This window comes from Mustela erminea, chromosome 1 (genome assembly GCF_009829155.1).
Source record: "Mustela erminea isolate mMusErm1 chromosome 1, mMusErm1.Pri, whole genome shotgun sequence".
Classification (NCBI taxonomy): domain Eukaryota; kingdom Metazoa; phylum Chordata; class Mammalia; order Carnivora; family Mustelidae; genus Mustela; species Mustela erminea.
In genome coordinates, this window is record NC_045614.1 from 20409007 (window position 1) to 20427428 (window position 18422).

The window sequence follows — 18422 nt, forward strand, 5'->3', positions numbered from 1 at the left end:
AAATAAAAGACATTTAAGTTGGTGAAGAAGAAGTCAAACTCACTCTCTTCCCAATGACATGTTACCTTATGTGGAAAACCCCAAAGACTCCACCCCCAAATTACTAGAACTCATACATCAATTAGGCTGTTCTTACAATGAATTTGTGTCTTTTTTTAAAAAAAAATCAGCTGTCTGTGTATGTGTGGGCTTATTTCTGGCCTCTTTATTGTATTGCACCAATCTGTTAGTCTATCTTTACATTAATACCATACTGTTTGGATTATTGTAGTTTTATAATAATTATTGATATCAGGTAGTGTTAATCTTGTTAGCTATTTTCTTTTTCATGGTTGTTTTGACTATTCTATGTCCTTTCATTTTGATGTAATTTAAAAAATGTTTGTCTTGGTGAGTGCTGTGAAGTGTGTAAACCTGGCGATTCACAGACCTGTACCCCTGGGGATAAAAATATATGTTTATAAAAAATAAAAAGTTAAAAAAAAATAAGTTTGTCAATTTCTACCAAAAAAGTCTGGGATTGTGATTGAGATTGCACTGGCTCTCTAGATCAATTTGGAAAATACTGTCATTTTAACAATATCAAGTCTTTCAACCAAGGAATAGTGTGTATCTCTCCTTTTATTTAGGTTCTCTTTAATTTCTCTCAGATATATTTTAGTTTTCAGTGTATAGATTTTTTTCCACTTATTTTGTCACTATTTACTCCTATGTATTATGTGTTTTGATGTTATTTTAAATGGTATTATTTTTTCAAAATATCCTCTTCTGTTTTCTGTTAGTGTATGGAAATGTGATTGATTTTTATATAGTGATCTTATTTTTTTTTAAGGTTTTATTTGTTTATTTGACAGAGATTACAAGTAGGCAGAGAGGCAGGTGGCGGTGGGGGGCGGGAAGCAGATATTCCCCGCTGAGCAGAGAGCCCAGTGTGGGGCTCAGTCCCAGGACCCTGGGATCATGACCTGAGCTGAGGGCAAAGGCTTTAACCCACTGAGCCACCCAGGCGCCCAATAGTCATCTTATAATGTGTAACCATACTAACCCACTTACTAGTTCTAGTTGCTTATTTGATAGATTTCATTTGATTTTCTGGTAGATAATCATGTTATCTGCAAATAGAGCTTTACTTCTTTCCAATTTTGATGCTTTTATTTCTATTTCTTTTTTATGATGTTTAGTTAGCCAACATATAGTGCATTATTAGTTTTTTTTTTTTGAAGCAGTGTTCAACAATTCATTAGTTGCATGTATAACACCCAGTGCTCATCACCACACATGCCCTCCTTAATACCTATCACCTGGTTATCTGATCCCCCCTCCCTCTGTAACCCTCAGTTAATTTTCCAGAGTCCAGAGTCTCTCATGGTTTTTCTCCCTCTCTGATTTTTATTTCTTTTCCTTGTCTGACTGTGCTTCTAGAATCTTAAAATACAATTTTGAAGGTGGTGAGAGTGGGCGTCCTTTTTCCCCCCTGATCTTTGAGAGAAAGGATTCAGTCTTGTAAAGTCGAATTCTGAAAATTAAACTAGTGAGTATCATAGTATATGTCAGTAACCACTGTGGGGGAAAGCCAAGAGATTATGTAGGATGCCAAAGAGTTTGGAATATTCTCTGTAGGGAGCAACAACTGCTGTGTATCACAACTGGGGAAAGGATGAATAAAGGTCATGGTCAGTCAACAGAGTGGAAAAGAGCTCCAAAAAGCCAGATGTTGGTAGCATTTTACGCTCTTCAGAGGAGAGAGACGAGTTTTTTGAACAAAGTACAGTCTCTGGAGAATAGTGCTTTATGGTTGGACAAGGTTGGTACTTTTAGGCTTTGCGTGACTTTGATGAAATATCTCCTTTACACTCTTTACCCCCTTTTGTAATGGTTTCTTGCTTAACAAACTGCCTTCTGATACACTTGTATGTTCTCCTACCAGTAGTATATCCTTGAAAAGGGACTTCAGTGTCTTGGATGATGGGAAAGAAAGTTCTACATTAATAAGTTAATTACTTAGTAGATTGATTATTTTGGGGGATTAATTTTGAAGAATAGATTGGGGTGACTATTGTGTGTCAGATAAATTCTTTTGGAATGCCTTCTCATTTGTTGTAAGAAATAATGCTATCATTTAGGTCTCTTAGAAGACTTTTGTCTTGCTTTCTTCTGCTAAAAACTAACTTTCCCTCTTCACTTCCCTTCCCTCCTTCCTTCTTAAATTAAGATTAATGAGATAATATGTGTGATATACCTAGGAAAGTGCTGGAGACTGGAGTAGCCCTTCATCACTTAGACTATGTTTGTCAACACTTAACTCCCCCCATAGCCATTATAGGTATAGCTTCTTTTTTTTCCCTAAAGTAGGCTCCATGCTCAGTGTGGAGCCCAACGTGAGGCTTGAACTCACTACTCTGAGATCAAGACCTGAGCTGAAATCAAGAGTCAGATACTAAACTTGACTGAGTCACCCAGGTGCCCCTATAGATAGAGCTTTAAATAGTCTTCCCTTACTACGTGGAGTGCCTGGGAATAGGGAAGGGAAGATTATATTTAGGGCAAAGGGAAGTTGAAAGAAAAGTAAAAGCTATGCTTTTCTTCTCTCCCTGGCTTTTTAAATAGTTTTAGGTGGTTTATTAGTAACTATGTTTGTTTGGCTTAAGAGTGTTGTGGTTCTCCAATGAAGACATACAAATGGCTATCAGACACATGAAAAAATGTTCATCATCACTAGCCATCAGGGAGATTCAAATTAAAACCACATTGAGATATGACCTTACACCAGTTAGAATGGCCAAAATTAGCAAGACAGGAAACAACATGTGTTGGAGGGGATGTGGAGAAAGGGGAACCCTCTTACACTGTTGGTGGGAATGCAAGTTGGTGCAGCCTCTTTGGAGAACAGTGTGGAGATTCCTCAAGAAATTAAATATAGAACTTCCCTATGACCCTGCAATTGCACTCCTGGATATTTACCCCAAAGTTACAGATGTAGTGAAAAGGAGGGCCATCTGTACCCCAATGTTTATAGCAGCAATGGCCGTGGGTCGCCAAACTGTGGAAGGAACCAAGATGCCCTTCAATGGACGAATGGATAAGGAAGATGTGGTCCGTATACACTATGGAATATTATGCTTCCGTCAGAAAGGATGAATACCCAACTTTTATAGCAACATGGATGGGAGTGGAAGAGATTATGTTGAGTGAAATAAGTCAAGCAGAGAGAGTCAATTATCATATGGTTTCACTTATTTGTGGAGCATAACAAATAACATGGAGGACAAGGGGAGATGGAGAGGAGAAGGGAGTTGGGGGAAATTGGAAGGGGAGGTGAGCCACGAGAGACTATGGACTCTGAAAAACAATCTGAGGGTTTTGAAGGAGTGGAGGGTGGTAGGTTGGGGGAACCAGGTGGTGGGTATTATAGAGGGCACGGATTGCATGGAGCACTGGGTGTGGTGCAAAAACAATACTGTTATGCTGAAAATAAATAAAAAAAATTAAAAAAGAGATTAAAAAAAGAGTGTAGTGGTTTATTAAGAATAGATGTTTTCATGAATCAGTCTGTAGTCAATATTCCTTTTCAAACTTGTTTTTATACCTGTTTTTCTCAGGTCCGTCAATGGAAATATCTTTGACTATCTTTACCTTTAAGATCAAGGATGGCTTATAGAAAAATTCTATCATACATGCTCCTTATCACTCAGTAGCTATTCTATAAAGAAAGTAAGGGAAGTCTCTCTAGAAGCAAGTTACAGTTAAATTGTTACATTTACTTTCTAGTAAGAGATCAGATAAAAGTCTTGGGCCCTTTCTGTAAAGGTAATCATTATGGATGCACTGAGGTGACATTTAACTGATAGTATTTTTTTTAGAGCCTAGTTCCATAGTTAATTTTCCATCTCTGTTTTCAAATTATTGTATACAATGGACTTTGCCCAGTTTCCTATTAGCCTTCAAGGAATATACAGTCTACTTTAAAAAAATATTTTATCTATCTATCCATCTGTCTATTTGACAGAGAGAGAGAGAGAGAGAGAGGGAGCGAGAGCGCACAAGCAGGGGGAGAAGTAGGCAGGGGGAGAGGGAGAAGCAGGCTCCCCGCTGAGCAGGGAGCCCAATCTGGGGGTTGATCCCAGGACTCTGAAGGCAAATGCTTACCCAACCGAGCCACTCACCCAGGTGCCCCCTACACTCTACTTTTTATTTTATATTGCACTGCTTCACTTGCTTTGCTTGACTTAGTGCTAGAGTTATAGTTAATTACCATTTGGGAAAGGGTGGATTACTTTGGCCAGTTGTTGTGTGCCTTTTACCAGATTTTCTTTGCTATTCATATCCTCCCAGGGTATGTCCTTTCCTTCATCCAGCTGGAGAAATGCAAAATAACTTCATATGGGCCCAAATAAAACTTAGTTAAGACAACAGATCTGCTCTAAGAAATCATGTGTTGCCAAGCCAAACAAATAATCTTGTTGGGTTCCCCAAAATTGGGTACCCCAATAATGGGTCCGTGATTAAAGGAGCGAGACTGATACAAAGTGAAGGTCAAGCAAAGCTTTATTTTGCGCCAAGCTTCAGGAATCAAACTGGCCAGCCCGGGCCCCACCTCTTACAGAGAGGGCGACCCCTCCCTGCTTTCCAGACTAACTTTTCTAGAGCAAAGTCCATGTGGTTGGGCCTGGCCAAACACAGGTGGCCAATGAGATTGTAACACACACAGGAAACTCCACAGTGATGCTAGGTGACCAATTGCATTACAATTTACCCTAGTAGACATTTGATTTAGCCTATCACACCTTGGTCAGGATTGGCGCCAAAAGGCTCCCAAAGGGCGGGGCCCATATTCCTTGGTAGCTAGGAGACAGTATGCGCCCCCACTGATTGAGTACCTCCTCCAGGCCTGACCCACCCTTGTACTTGGACTTTGTTACGTGGGACTGGTTTCCCAGACTTGCTTTTAAGTAAGTTCCCCCATTGGGGGTCGGGGTGGTGGGGTGGAGGGTGGTGGGGTGTGGGGGGTGAGGAGTCAATTTAAGTTTTACAACAAAATGGCAGTTCAACCAGGGTAGGGCTGCTCTGGCTGAATAGGCTCTTACAATTTTAGTTTGAACTATCGTTTTTCTTTTTCTTTTTATTGGTATAGATAATATAGAAATGACTCTTACTGGGATTGCTTCTCATTTAATGTAACCATCCTAGGATTAACTAAATAGCAATGCAGTAAAGCTTCAAATGAAAACTATTTTGTTATTTTTTTTTACCTAGAAATAAGAAAAATAGCAGAGAATATGTAAGAGACTGATAATATTTTTGTGGGTTTCTAAAGAAGTACTAAGGTGATAATGTGGTACATAGTCTCTGTTAAAAGCTATTTTTAAGGAAAAAAATACCTCCTGGTGATTTTTTTTCATGTGTTTTTGGACGTATAATGTGCTTGTTGCAGGGCTTAAGAGTTGACTTTTTTTTTTTTTTTTAAGATTTTTTATTTATTTATTTGAGACAGAGAGAGAACACAAGCAGGGGGAGGGACAGAGAGAGAAGCAGACTCCCCGCTGAGTGGGAAGCACCGGGTGGAGTTCAGTCTGAGGACCCTGGGATTGTGACCTGTGAACTGAAGGCAGGTGCCCAAGTGACTGAGCCACCGAGGTGCTCCGAGTTCAGTTTTCTTTTTTAAAGATTTTATTTATTTATTTGTCAGAGAGAGAGAGAGAGCACAGGCAGAGTGGCAGGCAGAGTCAGAGAGAGAGGCAGGCTCCCTGCGGGGCAAGGAGCCCGATGTGGGACTCGATCCCAGGACGCTGGGATCATGACCTGAGCCGAAGACAGCTGCTTAACCAACTGAGCCACCCAGGTGTCCCCCGAGTTCACTTTTTATAATCAGTTTTATTGTAATGAATACATAGGTATTACAGTTTATGTAAACAAATGTTAAGTGAAATTGATAGTAGTTTACTATCTTGAGATTATTATGATACCATAGAAGCAATTAATTACATGCACAGCAGCAGTAAGGAACACACAGGTTCATTTTTTTTTTGCAAAAGATGATTTATTTATTTTAGAAAGAGAGCTCAAGTCAGGGCAGAGGGGAAGGGAGGAAGAGAATCCTCAGGCGTACAACCCCCTGAGTGTGGAGCCCCTCACAGGCCTCAATTCCAGCCAGGACCCTGGGATCATGATACGAGCGGAAACCAAGAGTAGGCTGCTCAATTGACTGAGCTATCCAGGTGCCCCCCACAGGTTCATTCTTATTTTTATTTTTATTTTTTAGAGAATATGCATGAGAATTTGGGGGTGGGGAGGGGAAGAGGGAGTGGGAGAGGGAAAATCTTAAGCAGGCTCTAGGTTCAATGCATAGCCTTATGTGGGGCTTGATCTTAAAATCCTGAGATCATGACTTAGGCTGAAATCAAGAGTCAGAGGCTTAACCCACTGAGCTAACCAGTGGACTTCATTCTTAAATTTTGATAGTTTGAAATAAACTCCAGTACTCATAAGAGTGTTTTTTTGTTTATACGTTTCCTTTCTGCTTCATAAGAAGGTAATCAAATGGAAAAATGATAATTCATAGAAAGGTTTGTGAATTCTTCATAAGAAGAATGTATTATGTAGGGACACCTGGGTGGCATGGTTGTTTAAGTGTCTGACTTGATTTCGGCTCAGGTCATGATCTCAGGGGTCTAGGATCCAGCCCCATGTTGAGCTTTGGACTTAGTGTGGAGTCTGCCTGTCCCTCTCCCTCTGCTCCTTCCCGTTTGCACTTTCTATCTCTAAAATAAATTAATTAATTAAAAAAAAGAATGTGTTATGTAGTTATAAAATATGCTAGTGAAGAGGGGAGAAAACTACTCTGTGATCATAAAGTGGAAGCAATCAGTGAATACACAACAATTTAAATAATACATAGGTATTACAGTTTATGTGAGTAAATGTTAAGTGAAATTGATAGAACTTTTCTCCCTCCTATACTTGATGTTACTTTTGTCATGTGTTTTACTTTTCATAATATCACAAATACACAATACATTGGTACTGTTTTTGCTTCAGACTAGGAGTTGGCAAATTTTTACTCTAAAGGATCACATAGTAAAATATTTTAAACTTTACAGGCCAAGTCATAAAATTGATGTATTTTGAATTTGATGAAATTCAAAATATAAAAATAATTGAGCACAGTTTTTTGGTAATATATATCAATGAGACGATCAGAAGGTTATTTTGGGGGGGGGGGTTAATTAATTGTCTTTTTTTTTTTTTTTAAAGATTTTATTTATTTATTCGACAGAGAGAGATCACAAGTAGGCAGAGAGGCAGGCAGAGAGAGAGGAGGAAGCAGGCTCCCTGCTGAGCAGAGAGCCCGATGTGGGACTCGATCCCAGGACCCTGAGATCATGACCTGAGCCGAAGGCAGCGGCTTAACCCACTGAGCCACCCAGGCGCCCTAATTAATTGTCTTTTAATGTTAATGTTCCCTATAATTAAAATCAGTCATAAATCTTTACCTGTTAAAGCCGATCTGTAATGAGATTTTATGTTTTTCTTCTTTATAAATACTTTTTCAGACAGATACTGCCAAATACTGATGTCAGTCTTTATATATATTTTAATTTGAGAGTAGTCATCACTTGGAAGCCATTTATGGAATTTGTTAGCATCTTCTCTTGTTATTTGCCTTTTAGCCCGTCATTTAACATGTCATTACATTGCAGATTAAAGTACTTCCAACTCAGTTGCACTAGTATATGGATTTTGAAATATGGAAATTTCCTTGCAGTTGCATTGAGGTTTAAAAAGCTCTATAAGAACTGTAATTTGAGCACAAAAATGTGTGGGATCCAAATTTGAGTTAGAATGGTGGTACTATTTCTTTTTTTAACTTTTGAAAGTATGAAAAATTTATAAAGCAGCTTAATATTAGTTGTGATTCAAGTTGGCAACAGAGTATCTTTAATATATGTGTAAGTTTCACAAATAAGTTTGTTGTTAAGTTGAATTAATTAAGAAACATTATCAAGACTGAATAAAAAACTAATTTCCAAAGCCATATATTATTTTATAATAACAGTGGATGAGGGAAGGGGCTCTCAGCTGACTCAGTCAGTGGAGCATGTGACTCTTGATCTTGGGTTTGTGAGTTTGAGCCCCATGTTGGGTGTAGAGATTACTTAAAAAATAAGACATTTAAAAATATGATGAGGGAAGTTTTCATTCATAAAAATTACAGTCACAGTTTGAAGTGTAATAAAATTGCAATAAAACTTGACCACTACTAAGCCATCTTGCTGCTGTGCACTTAAACAAGTCAGGATACTTGCTTTCTGTTTTTTATAAAAATTCACAGAAGTGAAGATGATCACGTCCATGAGAGCAAATAAAGTTCTTTTTTGACTACTGGCAGACTGACACTTGAAAGAGTCATATAATTTCTGCAGAGTACTTGCTGATGAGTCATTCAGTGAAATAAACCATAGATTTTAAATGTCTTACATTTTTACAAGCCTTCTAAATTGGTCCAACTGTTATTTTCTGTCCACGTATATTTTCACTATGTTTAAACATAACACATCTTAGTAGCTTCCACTTAAGATGGTACTGAGTTAGTGTTGTCTCAGCTTGTTCAGTCACTTCAGACTTGAAATTGACTTCTTGAATGTAACTGAGCAGTATCAGTAACATTTGTTGAGTCAAGGAGAACCACTTATATTTCTTTGCCTTTTAAAAAAGGTATAAAAAACTACTGATAGTACTATACCTTGGCTAATTGAACTTAAATAAAAAAGGGGGTGAAGAACCATGAGAGACTGTGGACTCTGAAAAACAGTCTGAGGGTTTTGGAGGTCGGGGGGGTAGGAGGTTGGATGAGCCTGGTGGTGAGTATTATGGAGGGCATGTATTGCATGGAGCACTGGGTGTAGTGCATAAACAATGAATTCTGGAACACTGAAAAGAAATTAAAAAAATAAATAAAAAATTTAAAAAAGTATACAGTTCAGTGGTTTTAATGTATTTATTAGGTTGAATAACCATTATCACTATCTAATTCCAGAATATTTTCATCACTCCATAAAGAATCCCTATACCCAATGACAGTCACTCCACATTCCTCTCCAAGGATATTGCAGTTACTAATCTACTTTCTGTGTCCATGGATTTGGCTATTCTGGATATTTTATATGAATAGAATCATAGGATATGTAGCCTTTGTGTCCCACCTCAACTTAGTGTAGGTTTTCAGAGTTCATCCATGTAGTAGTATGTATCAGTACTTAACTCTTTATGGGTGAGAATATTCCATTGTATGGATATACCACATTTTATTTATCCAGTCATCCATTTGATGGATATATGGATTGTTTCTACTTTTTGGCTGTTACAAATTGTGTTATGAACCTTTGTGAATAACTTTTTGTGTGAGCATATGTTTTTAGTTCTCTTGGGATATATATGTAGGAGTGGAAACGTTGAATCATATGATAATTATATGTTTAATTTTTTGAGGAACTGCCAAATGATTTTTTACAGCAACTGTACCATTTTACATTTCTACCAGCAATATATCCCTACAGTTTTATTGTCAATCTTTTCTTTTTTTAATTTTTTAAAAACATTTTATTTATTTATTTGACCGAGAGATTATAGCCATCTTAGTGGGTATGAAATGGCATCTCATGGTTTTGATTAGCATCTCACTAATGACTAATGATGTTGAGCATTTTCATGTTTTACTGGCCACTAGTATATCATTTTTAGAGAAATGTCCATTCAAATCCTCTTTCCATTTTTAATTTTTTTTATTGTAGTGGAAGTTCTTTTATATACTCTGGGTGCAGATCCTTTGTAAGATACATTATTTACAAATATTTTCTCCCATTCCCTCGGTTTACTTTTTCACTTTCTTGATGGTGTCCTTTGCAGCACAGAAGCTTTTACGTTTAATGAAGTTCAGTTTATTCTTTCTTTGTTGTTTATGATTTTGGTGTCATGTATTAGGAAGCACTAAGGTCATAAAGATTTACTCTTATATTTTCTTTAAGAACTTCATAATTTAGCTCTTGCATTGTCTTTGATCCATTTTGAGGTAGCAGCCACATATATTGAATTAGTTGTACAATTTTACCTAAAGTCTACACTTAACACATTGTCAAACGCTATTTCTGTCTTTCTAGAATGTTCTTTTTGTGCTACCTGATCAGTCCATGTTTCTCTGGGGGCAACTGGTATTTTGATTTTATTTACCATAGATTAATTTAGCCTGTTCTAGATCTTTTAGTAAATAGAACTATGTAGTATGTACACTTTTGTGTCTGACTTCTTTTGTTTGGCATAATGATTGTGATATTTGTCCAATGTGTTACTTGTACCAGTGGATCTTTATTTTTTATGTCTAAGTGATACATATTTTTGAATATTGCATATTTTATTTGTACTTATTTTGATGAATAGTTGGGTTGTTTCCAGTTCTGGGCTATTGTGAATAAAGCTGATGTGAACATTCTTATAGAAGTTATTTGTTTGTTTGTTTGAGTCACTCTGATGAGGGGTTTATCTCTTTTTTTACATCTTTTTTCACTAAAGTGTAGTTGACACACAATGTTACATTAGTTTTAGGTGAACAACATAGTGATTCAACAGCTCCGTAGGGTATGCTATACTCATCACAAGTATAGTTACCATTTGTCACCATTTAATACTATTATAGTACCATTGACTAATATTCCCTATACTGTACCTTTCATCCCCATGACTTATTCATTCCATAACTACAAGCCTCTTCCTTCCCTTCCCCTTCATCCATTTTGCCCATTTCTCTAAACCCTGGCAGTTAATTTGTTCTCTGTGTTAATAGGTCTGTTTCTGCCCTTTCTGGTCTGTTTTGCTTTTTAGATTCCACATGGAAGTGAAGTGAAGTGAAATAATATGGTATTTGTCTTTTTCTTTCTCACTTATCTCACTTACCATAATACCCTCTAGGTTCATCTGTATTGTCATGAATGGCAAGATTTTGTTCTTTTTTATAAGTAAAATACCATTATACACACACACACTTATATACATACATACTTCATCTTTGTCCATTCATCAGTTGATGGACACTTAGGTTGGTTCAATACCTTGGCTATTGTAAATAATGCTACAACAAATATAGGAGTGCATGTATCTTTTTGAATTAGTGTTCTAATTTTCTTTGGGTAAATACTTAGTAGTAGAATTACTGGGTCATATGGTATTTCTATTTTTAGTCTTTTGAGGAGCTTCCATACAATTTTTTATAGTGGTTGTACCAATTTACCTTCCCATCAACAGTGCATGAGAGTTCTGTTTTCTCCACATCCTCACCAACACTTGTTGTGTCTTGTCTTTTTGTTACTAGCCATTCAGAGAACTGATTTTAGATTATAAGTCTTGATATATAGTAGTTGAAGTCCTTTAAGATTGACAAGGATATTCTTGTTTCTTTGTATTATTACATAAATTTTGAAATCAAGTGATCATTTTCTTTAAAAAACTGGGGTTATATTAAAATTTTTTTAAATTCCAGTATAATAACGTACAATATTAATATTATTTTCAGTTGTACAACATACTGATTTATCTATTCTTTTTTTTTTTTTTTAAAGATTTTATTGATTTATTGACAGAGAGAGAGATCACAAGTAGGCAGAGAGGCAGGCAGAGAGAGAGAAGCAGGCTCCCTACCAAGCAGAGAGCCGGATGCGGGGCTCGATCCCAGGACCCTGAGATCATGACCTGAGCCGAAGGCAGAGGCTTAACCCACTTAGCCACCCAGGCGCCCCTGATTTATCTATTCTATACATTACTCAATGCTCGTCATCATAAGTGTACTCTGAATCACCTTCTCCTACTTCACCCATCCCCCTGCTTACCTCCTCCCCTCTGGCAAGTTCTCTATTTTTAAGAGCCTGTCTTTTTTTGGTCTCTTTTTTCTTTTTTTTTGTTCTGCTTTTTAAAATTCCACATATGATTGAAATCATATAGTATTTATCTTTCCTGACTTACTTATTTCACTTAGAATTATACCCTTTAGATCCATCCAAGTTGTTGCAAATGGCTGGATTTTGTTCTTTTTTTATGGTTGAGTAATATTCCATTGTGTGTATCTATATATACAGATATGCAGTGTGTGTGTGTATATATATATGCACACATATATATGCACATATATGCATGTATATATATGTATGCACATATATACACTACCTCTTCTTTATCCATCTATAGATTGACATTTGGGTTACTTTCATATCTTGGCTATTATAAATGTTACAGTAAACATGGAATTCTGATTGGTATTATAGATTTTCCCTATTGTAATTTGATTTTTATTTCATTTCTGTTTATGTTTTTATTATAGAGACTTTGTTTTTCAAAGTATAGTCATATTTAGTTGGTGATTCTTTATAAAACTGTCTGTTTATATTAGGTAAGAAGACTCTGGTGTTAATTTCTTCTTAAATAATTGAAACATACTTTCTCAAGAAGGACAGGTGAACACAAGTCATGCTAAGGGAGAGAGAAACTTGTTTACAGAAGTGTTTTCATACACTTAGTACTCAGGAATAGTAATTTTGCCAGAATGTACTTCAATATACTGAGCTACTTTATGTTACTACTCAAAATACAGATTAAGTTGAAAGGGGCTTGCATATTTGAAAGATTAATTAGTGAAGAAGGGAAAGTATATATTTAAGAAAATTTAGTGCTTAATTTCAATGACACTGATCTTTTCTCAGTGTTTAAAAATGCTAATTGGTGTGTTTACCTTTGTTTTCCTAGTGATATGCAGCTTTCGAGGATCTGTCCCTCAAGGGTTGGTCTTAGAAATAGGAGAAACAGTCCAGATTCTTGAAAAATGTGAAGGTAAGTATGGACCTATACAGTATACAAATAGTGATAATTTTGGGTAATATTATATACATTTATTTTGTAGTAATAGATTATAAGCAATCATTTTGAAAGTATAATTAACCACATTGTATATTGTTATAGAATCCTTCCTGATTTATATTTATCATAAATGTATGGGTTATTTAGGCTTTAATCTAAAAGCAACAATTAAAGAACTCATTGTTGGCATTCAGAGTGTAATTTTTATACTTTATGTTAAATAATTACTTTTGATTTTATAATCAAATAGATAATCTTCCATCTATGCTTAGCTGCATTTGAATAGAATTGAGTTGTAATTAGTTCATTTGTATGTTTCTGTTAGATTGGCTGGATGTGATCAGTTATAATTAAAACAAGGAAGTAAATATGCTTTAATGAAGTTTGGCTTGCCTTCTAGCCTCTTCTGTGATGTATATGGGTATATCTGCTGTAACATTTATGCATTATTGACAAAAGTAACATTTTTCAAAATCATGCATTTGGGCCTCCTGGGTGGTATAGTTGGTTAAGTATCTGACTTTTGGTTTCAGCTCAGATTGTGATCTCAGGGTTATGGGATCCAGCCCCATGTTGGGCTCCAGTCTCAGTGCAGAATCTGCTTAAGACTCTCCCAAAGTGGCTGCACCAACTTGCATTCCCACCAACTGTGTAAGAGGGTTCCCCTTTCTCCACATCCTCTCCAACACACCTTGTTTCCTGTCTTGCTAATTTGGGCCATTCTAACTGGTGTAAGGTAGTATCGCAATGTGGTTTTAATTTGAATCTCCCTGATGGCTAGTGATGATGAACATTTTTTCATGTGTCTGATAGCCCTTTGTATATCTTCATTGGAGAAGTGTCTGTTCATATCTTCTGCCCATTTTTCAATATGATTATATGTTTTGTGTGTGTTGAGTTTGAGGAGTTCTTTATAGATCTGGATATCAACTTTTTTTTTTTTTTAGTATTTTTTAAAATTTATTTTCAGCATAACAGTATTCATTGATTTTTGCACCACACCCAGTGCTCCATGCAATCTCTGCCCTCTCTAATACCCAACACCTGGTTCCCCCAACCTCCCACCCCCCACCCCTTCAAAACCCTCAGATTGTTTTTCAGAGTCCATAATCTCTCATGGTTCACCTCCCCTTCCAATTTCCTCCAACTCCCTTCTCTTCTCTAATTCCCCTTGTCCTCCATGCTATTTGTTATGCTCCACAAGTAAGTGAAACCATATGATAATTGACTCTCTCTGCTTGACTTATTTCACTCAGCATAATCTCTTCCATGCCCATACTTGTTGCTACAAAAGTTGCACATGCTTTCTGATGGAGGCATAATACTCCATAGTGTATATGGACCACATCTTCTTTATCCATTCGTCCGTTGAAGGGCATCTTGGTTCCTTCCACAGTTTGGTGACCGTGGCCATTACTGCTATAAACATTGGGGTACAGATGGCCCCTCTTTTCACGACATCTGTATCTTTGGGGTAAATACCCAGTAGTGCAATTGTAGGGTCATAGGGAAGCTCTATTTTTCATTTCTTGCAGAACACTCATGAAAGAAATTGAAGAAAACACAAAAAGATGGAAGACCATTCCATGCTCTTGGATCGGAAGAATAAACATTGTTAAAATGTCTATGCTGCCTAGAGCGATCTGTACTTTTAATGCCATTCCGATCAAAATTCCACCGGTATTTTTCAAAGTGCTGGAACAAACAATCCTAAAATTTGTATGGAACCAGAAGAGACCCCAAATTGCTAAGGAAATGTTGAAGAACAAAAACAAAACTGGGGGCATCATGTTACCTGATTTCAAGCTTTACTAGAAAGCTGTGATCACCAAGACAGCGTGGTACTGGCATAAAAACAGACGCATAGACCAGTGGAACAGAGTAAAAGAATAGGAAGATGTGGTCCATATACACTATGGAGTATTATGCCTCCATCAGAAAGGATGAATACCCAACTTTTGTATCAACATGGACAGGAATGGAAGAGATTATGCTGAGTGAAATAAGTCAAGCAGAGAGAGTCAATTATCGTATGGTTTCACTTATTTGTGGAGCATAACAAATAGCATGGAGGACAAGGCAAGAAGGGAGTTGAGGGAAATTGGAAGGGGAGGTGAACCATGAGAGACGATGGACTCTGAAAACAATCTGAGGGTTTTGAAGGGGTGGGGGGTGGGAGGTTGGGGGAACCAGGTGGGGGATATTAGAGAGGGCATGTATTGCATGGAGCACTGGGTGTGGTGCAAAAACAATGAATACTGTTACGCTGAAAAAAAAAAAAAAGAAACAATGCTATTTATATAGTATCACAGACAATAAATGCCTAAAATCTAATAAAAAAATGTAAGGCCATCTATATTAAAAACTACAAAAACATTGTTGATAGAAATTAAGGAAAATCTCCTTGATCCATTCATCTGTTGATGGACATCTAGGTTCTTTCCATAGTTTGGCTATTGTGGACATTGCTGCTATAAACAAACTGAGGGTTGCTGGGGGGAGGGGGTTTGGGAGAAGGGGGTGGGATTATGGACATTGGGGAGGGTATGTGCTTTGGTGAGTGCTGTGAAGTGTGTATACCTGGTGATTCACAGACCTGTACCCCTGGGAATAAAAATATATGTTTATAAAAAATAAAAAATTAAAAAAAAAAAAGAAATTAAGGAAAATCTCAACAAATGGAAAGATATACCATGTTAATAGATTTAAAGACTCACTGTCTTAAGATGTCAGTTCTTCCCAAATTGCTCTTAGTTTAATGCAATGCCAATAAAAATTCATCAGATCCTGTTCTTTTTCTTTCTTTCTTTCTTTTGTATGGATATTGAACAGCTGATTCCAACATTTATATAAAAAGGTTACAAATAGCCACGGCAATCACGAAGAAGGCAATAAAGTGGAAGATTTATGCTATCAGATAGGAAGATTTATTATAAATGAAGACATTGTGGTTTTGAGGCAAAGACAAATTAATGAAACAGAATAGAGGGTTCAGAAATAGACCATCATGTATATTGTCCAGTGATACATGAAAAAGGTGAAAATTGCAGTGCACTGGGGAAATGATCTCCTTTGCAAGAGGTAATACTGGGCCACCTGGAATAAAAATCGATAGTCTATTCAATAAATGGTATTCTGTCAATACTGAAAGCAGTTAATATTGATTTCTACCTCATAACATTTGCTGCAAACACAATTCCTGATGAATGCTACCTAAATGTGAAATGTAAAACCATAACGTACCTTGAAGGAAGTATAGGAAAATATTCTTCTTGACCTTGGGGTAGACAAAAGCACTAATCATAAAGGAAAAGATTGGTAAGTTTTAGTTTATTGAAATGAAGATCTGTTGTTCAGAATACATCATTAAAGAGAGAAAAACAAGCAAATCACAAAGTGAGAGAGATGTTTGATGAAGGACTTGTATTTAGAGTATATAAAGAACTGCCACTTTGGAAAATAGTATGGAGCTTACTAAAGAAATTAAATATAGAGCTACCCTATGACCTGCAATTGCACTACTGGGTATTTACCCCAAAGATAGAGACATAGTGAAACGAAGGGCCATCAGTACCCCAATGTTTATAGCAGCAATGGCCACATTGAAGATGCCCTTCAACGGATGAATGGATAAAGAATATATGGTCCATATATACTATGGAGTATTATGCCTTCATCAGATAGGATGAATACCCAACTTTTGTATCAACATGGATGGGACTGGAAGAGTTTATGCTGAGTGAAATAAGCAGAGAGAGTCAGTTGTCATATGGTTTCTCTTGTTTGTGGAGCATAAGGAATAACACAGAAGACATGGGGGGATGGTGAGGAGAAGTGAGTTGGGGAAATTGGAGGGGGAGACAAACCATGAGAGACTGTGGAGTCTGAGAAACAAACTGAGGGTTTTTGAGGGATGGGGTGGGAGGTTGGGTGAGCCTGGAGGTGGATATTATGGAGGGCATGTATTGCATGGAGAACTGGGTGTGGTGCATAAACAATGGATTCTGGAACAATGAAAAGAAATTTTAAAAAATTTAAAAATGCTATAAAAAACTACTACAAATCAAAAATAAGTAGAAAAATGAGCAGAAGGCTTGATTAGTCTTCTCACAAAACATATATTCCAGTGGCTCATAAACATTTGGAAAGGTGTTTAATTTCATTCAGCAGGGAAATACAAATTAAAACCACAGTGAGATACTACAACACAGCCACTGGAATGACTAAAATTCAAGACACGGGCAATACCAAGTCCTGGTAAGGATGTAGGGCAACTGTTAGTTTCATAAACTGCTGGTGGGGGGCGCCTGGGTGGCTCAGTCTGTTAAGCATCTGCCTTTGGCTCAGGTCATGATCCTGGGGTCCTGAGATTGATCCCTGCATTGGGCTCCCTGCTCAGTGGAGAGCCTGCTTCTCCCTCTCTCCACTGCTCATGATCTCTCTTGCTATCTCTCTTTCTGACAAATAAATAAATAAATAAATAAATAAATAAATAAATAAAATCTTTGGGAAAAAATTGCTGGTGGGAGAGGAAATGGGATAACCAGTTTGGAAAAGTATTTGGCGCTATTAACTAAAGTTGAAAGTACATATATCTGATGATCCAGCAAATTTACACTCATAGGTGTAAATCCAATAGCAAAATACATGTATGTTAGTAATAGCTTTGTTCATAATTGCTGCAAACCAAACTGGGTAAAAACACATTCATCAGTAAAATGGATAAATAAATTATGGTGGATTCATACAATTGATGTGACACAAAAAGGAAGATGAATGAATGATTACATACAATAATACAGATGACTATCACAGATATACTTTATATATATATATATATATATTTTAAAAATTTATTTCTTTTCAGTGTAACAGAATTCATTGTTTATGCACCACACCCAGTGCTCCATGCAGTATGTGCACTCCCTAATACCCAACACCTGGCTTCCCCAACCTCCCACCTCCCACCCCTTCAAAACCCTCAAATTGTGTTTCAGAGTCCATAGTCTCTCATGATTCACCTCCCTTTCCAATTTCCCTAAACTCCCTTCTCCTCTCCATGTCCCTATGTCCTCCGTGTTATTGGTTATGCTCTGCAAAGAAGTGAAACTATATGATAATTGACTCTCTCTGCTTGACTTATTTTACTCAACATAATCTCTTCCAGTCCCGTCCATGCTGATCCAAAAGTTGGGTATTCATCCTTTCTGATGGAGGCATAATACTCCATAGTGTATATGGACCACATCTTCCTTATCCATTTGTCCATTGAAGGGCATCTTGGTTCTTTCCACATTTTGGTGACCGTGGCCATTGTTGCTATAAACATTGGGGTATTGATGGCCCTTCTTTTCACTACATCTGTATCTTTGGGGTAAATACCAAGTAGTGCAATTGCAGGGTCATAGGGAAGCTCTATTTTTAATTTCTTAAGGAATCTCCACACTGTTCTCCAAAGTGGCTGCACCAACTTGCATTCCTACCAACAGTGTGAGAAGGTTCCCCTTTCTCCACATCCTCTCCAACAG

At 37.0% G+C, this 18422-nt stretch overlaps 1 protein-coding gene across 6 annotated transcripts in view; it reads left to right on the forward strand.

Annotated features, from left to right (window-relative positions):
• The window catches only part of DOCK3 (dedicator of cytokinesis 3), a 562865-nt gene that overhangs the window by 93361 nt on the left and 451082 nt on the right, over nt 1–18422 (forward strand). For all 6 annotated transcript variants that reach the window (XM_032320930.1, XM_032320975.1, XM_032320941.1 and 3 more), the window contains exon 2: nt 12784–12867. In XM_032320930.1, coding sequence (XP_032176821.1) covers nt 12784–12867 — 84 coding nt within the window. The remainder of the gene's footprint in view (nt 1–12783; nt 12868–18422) is intronic.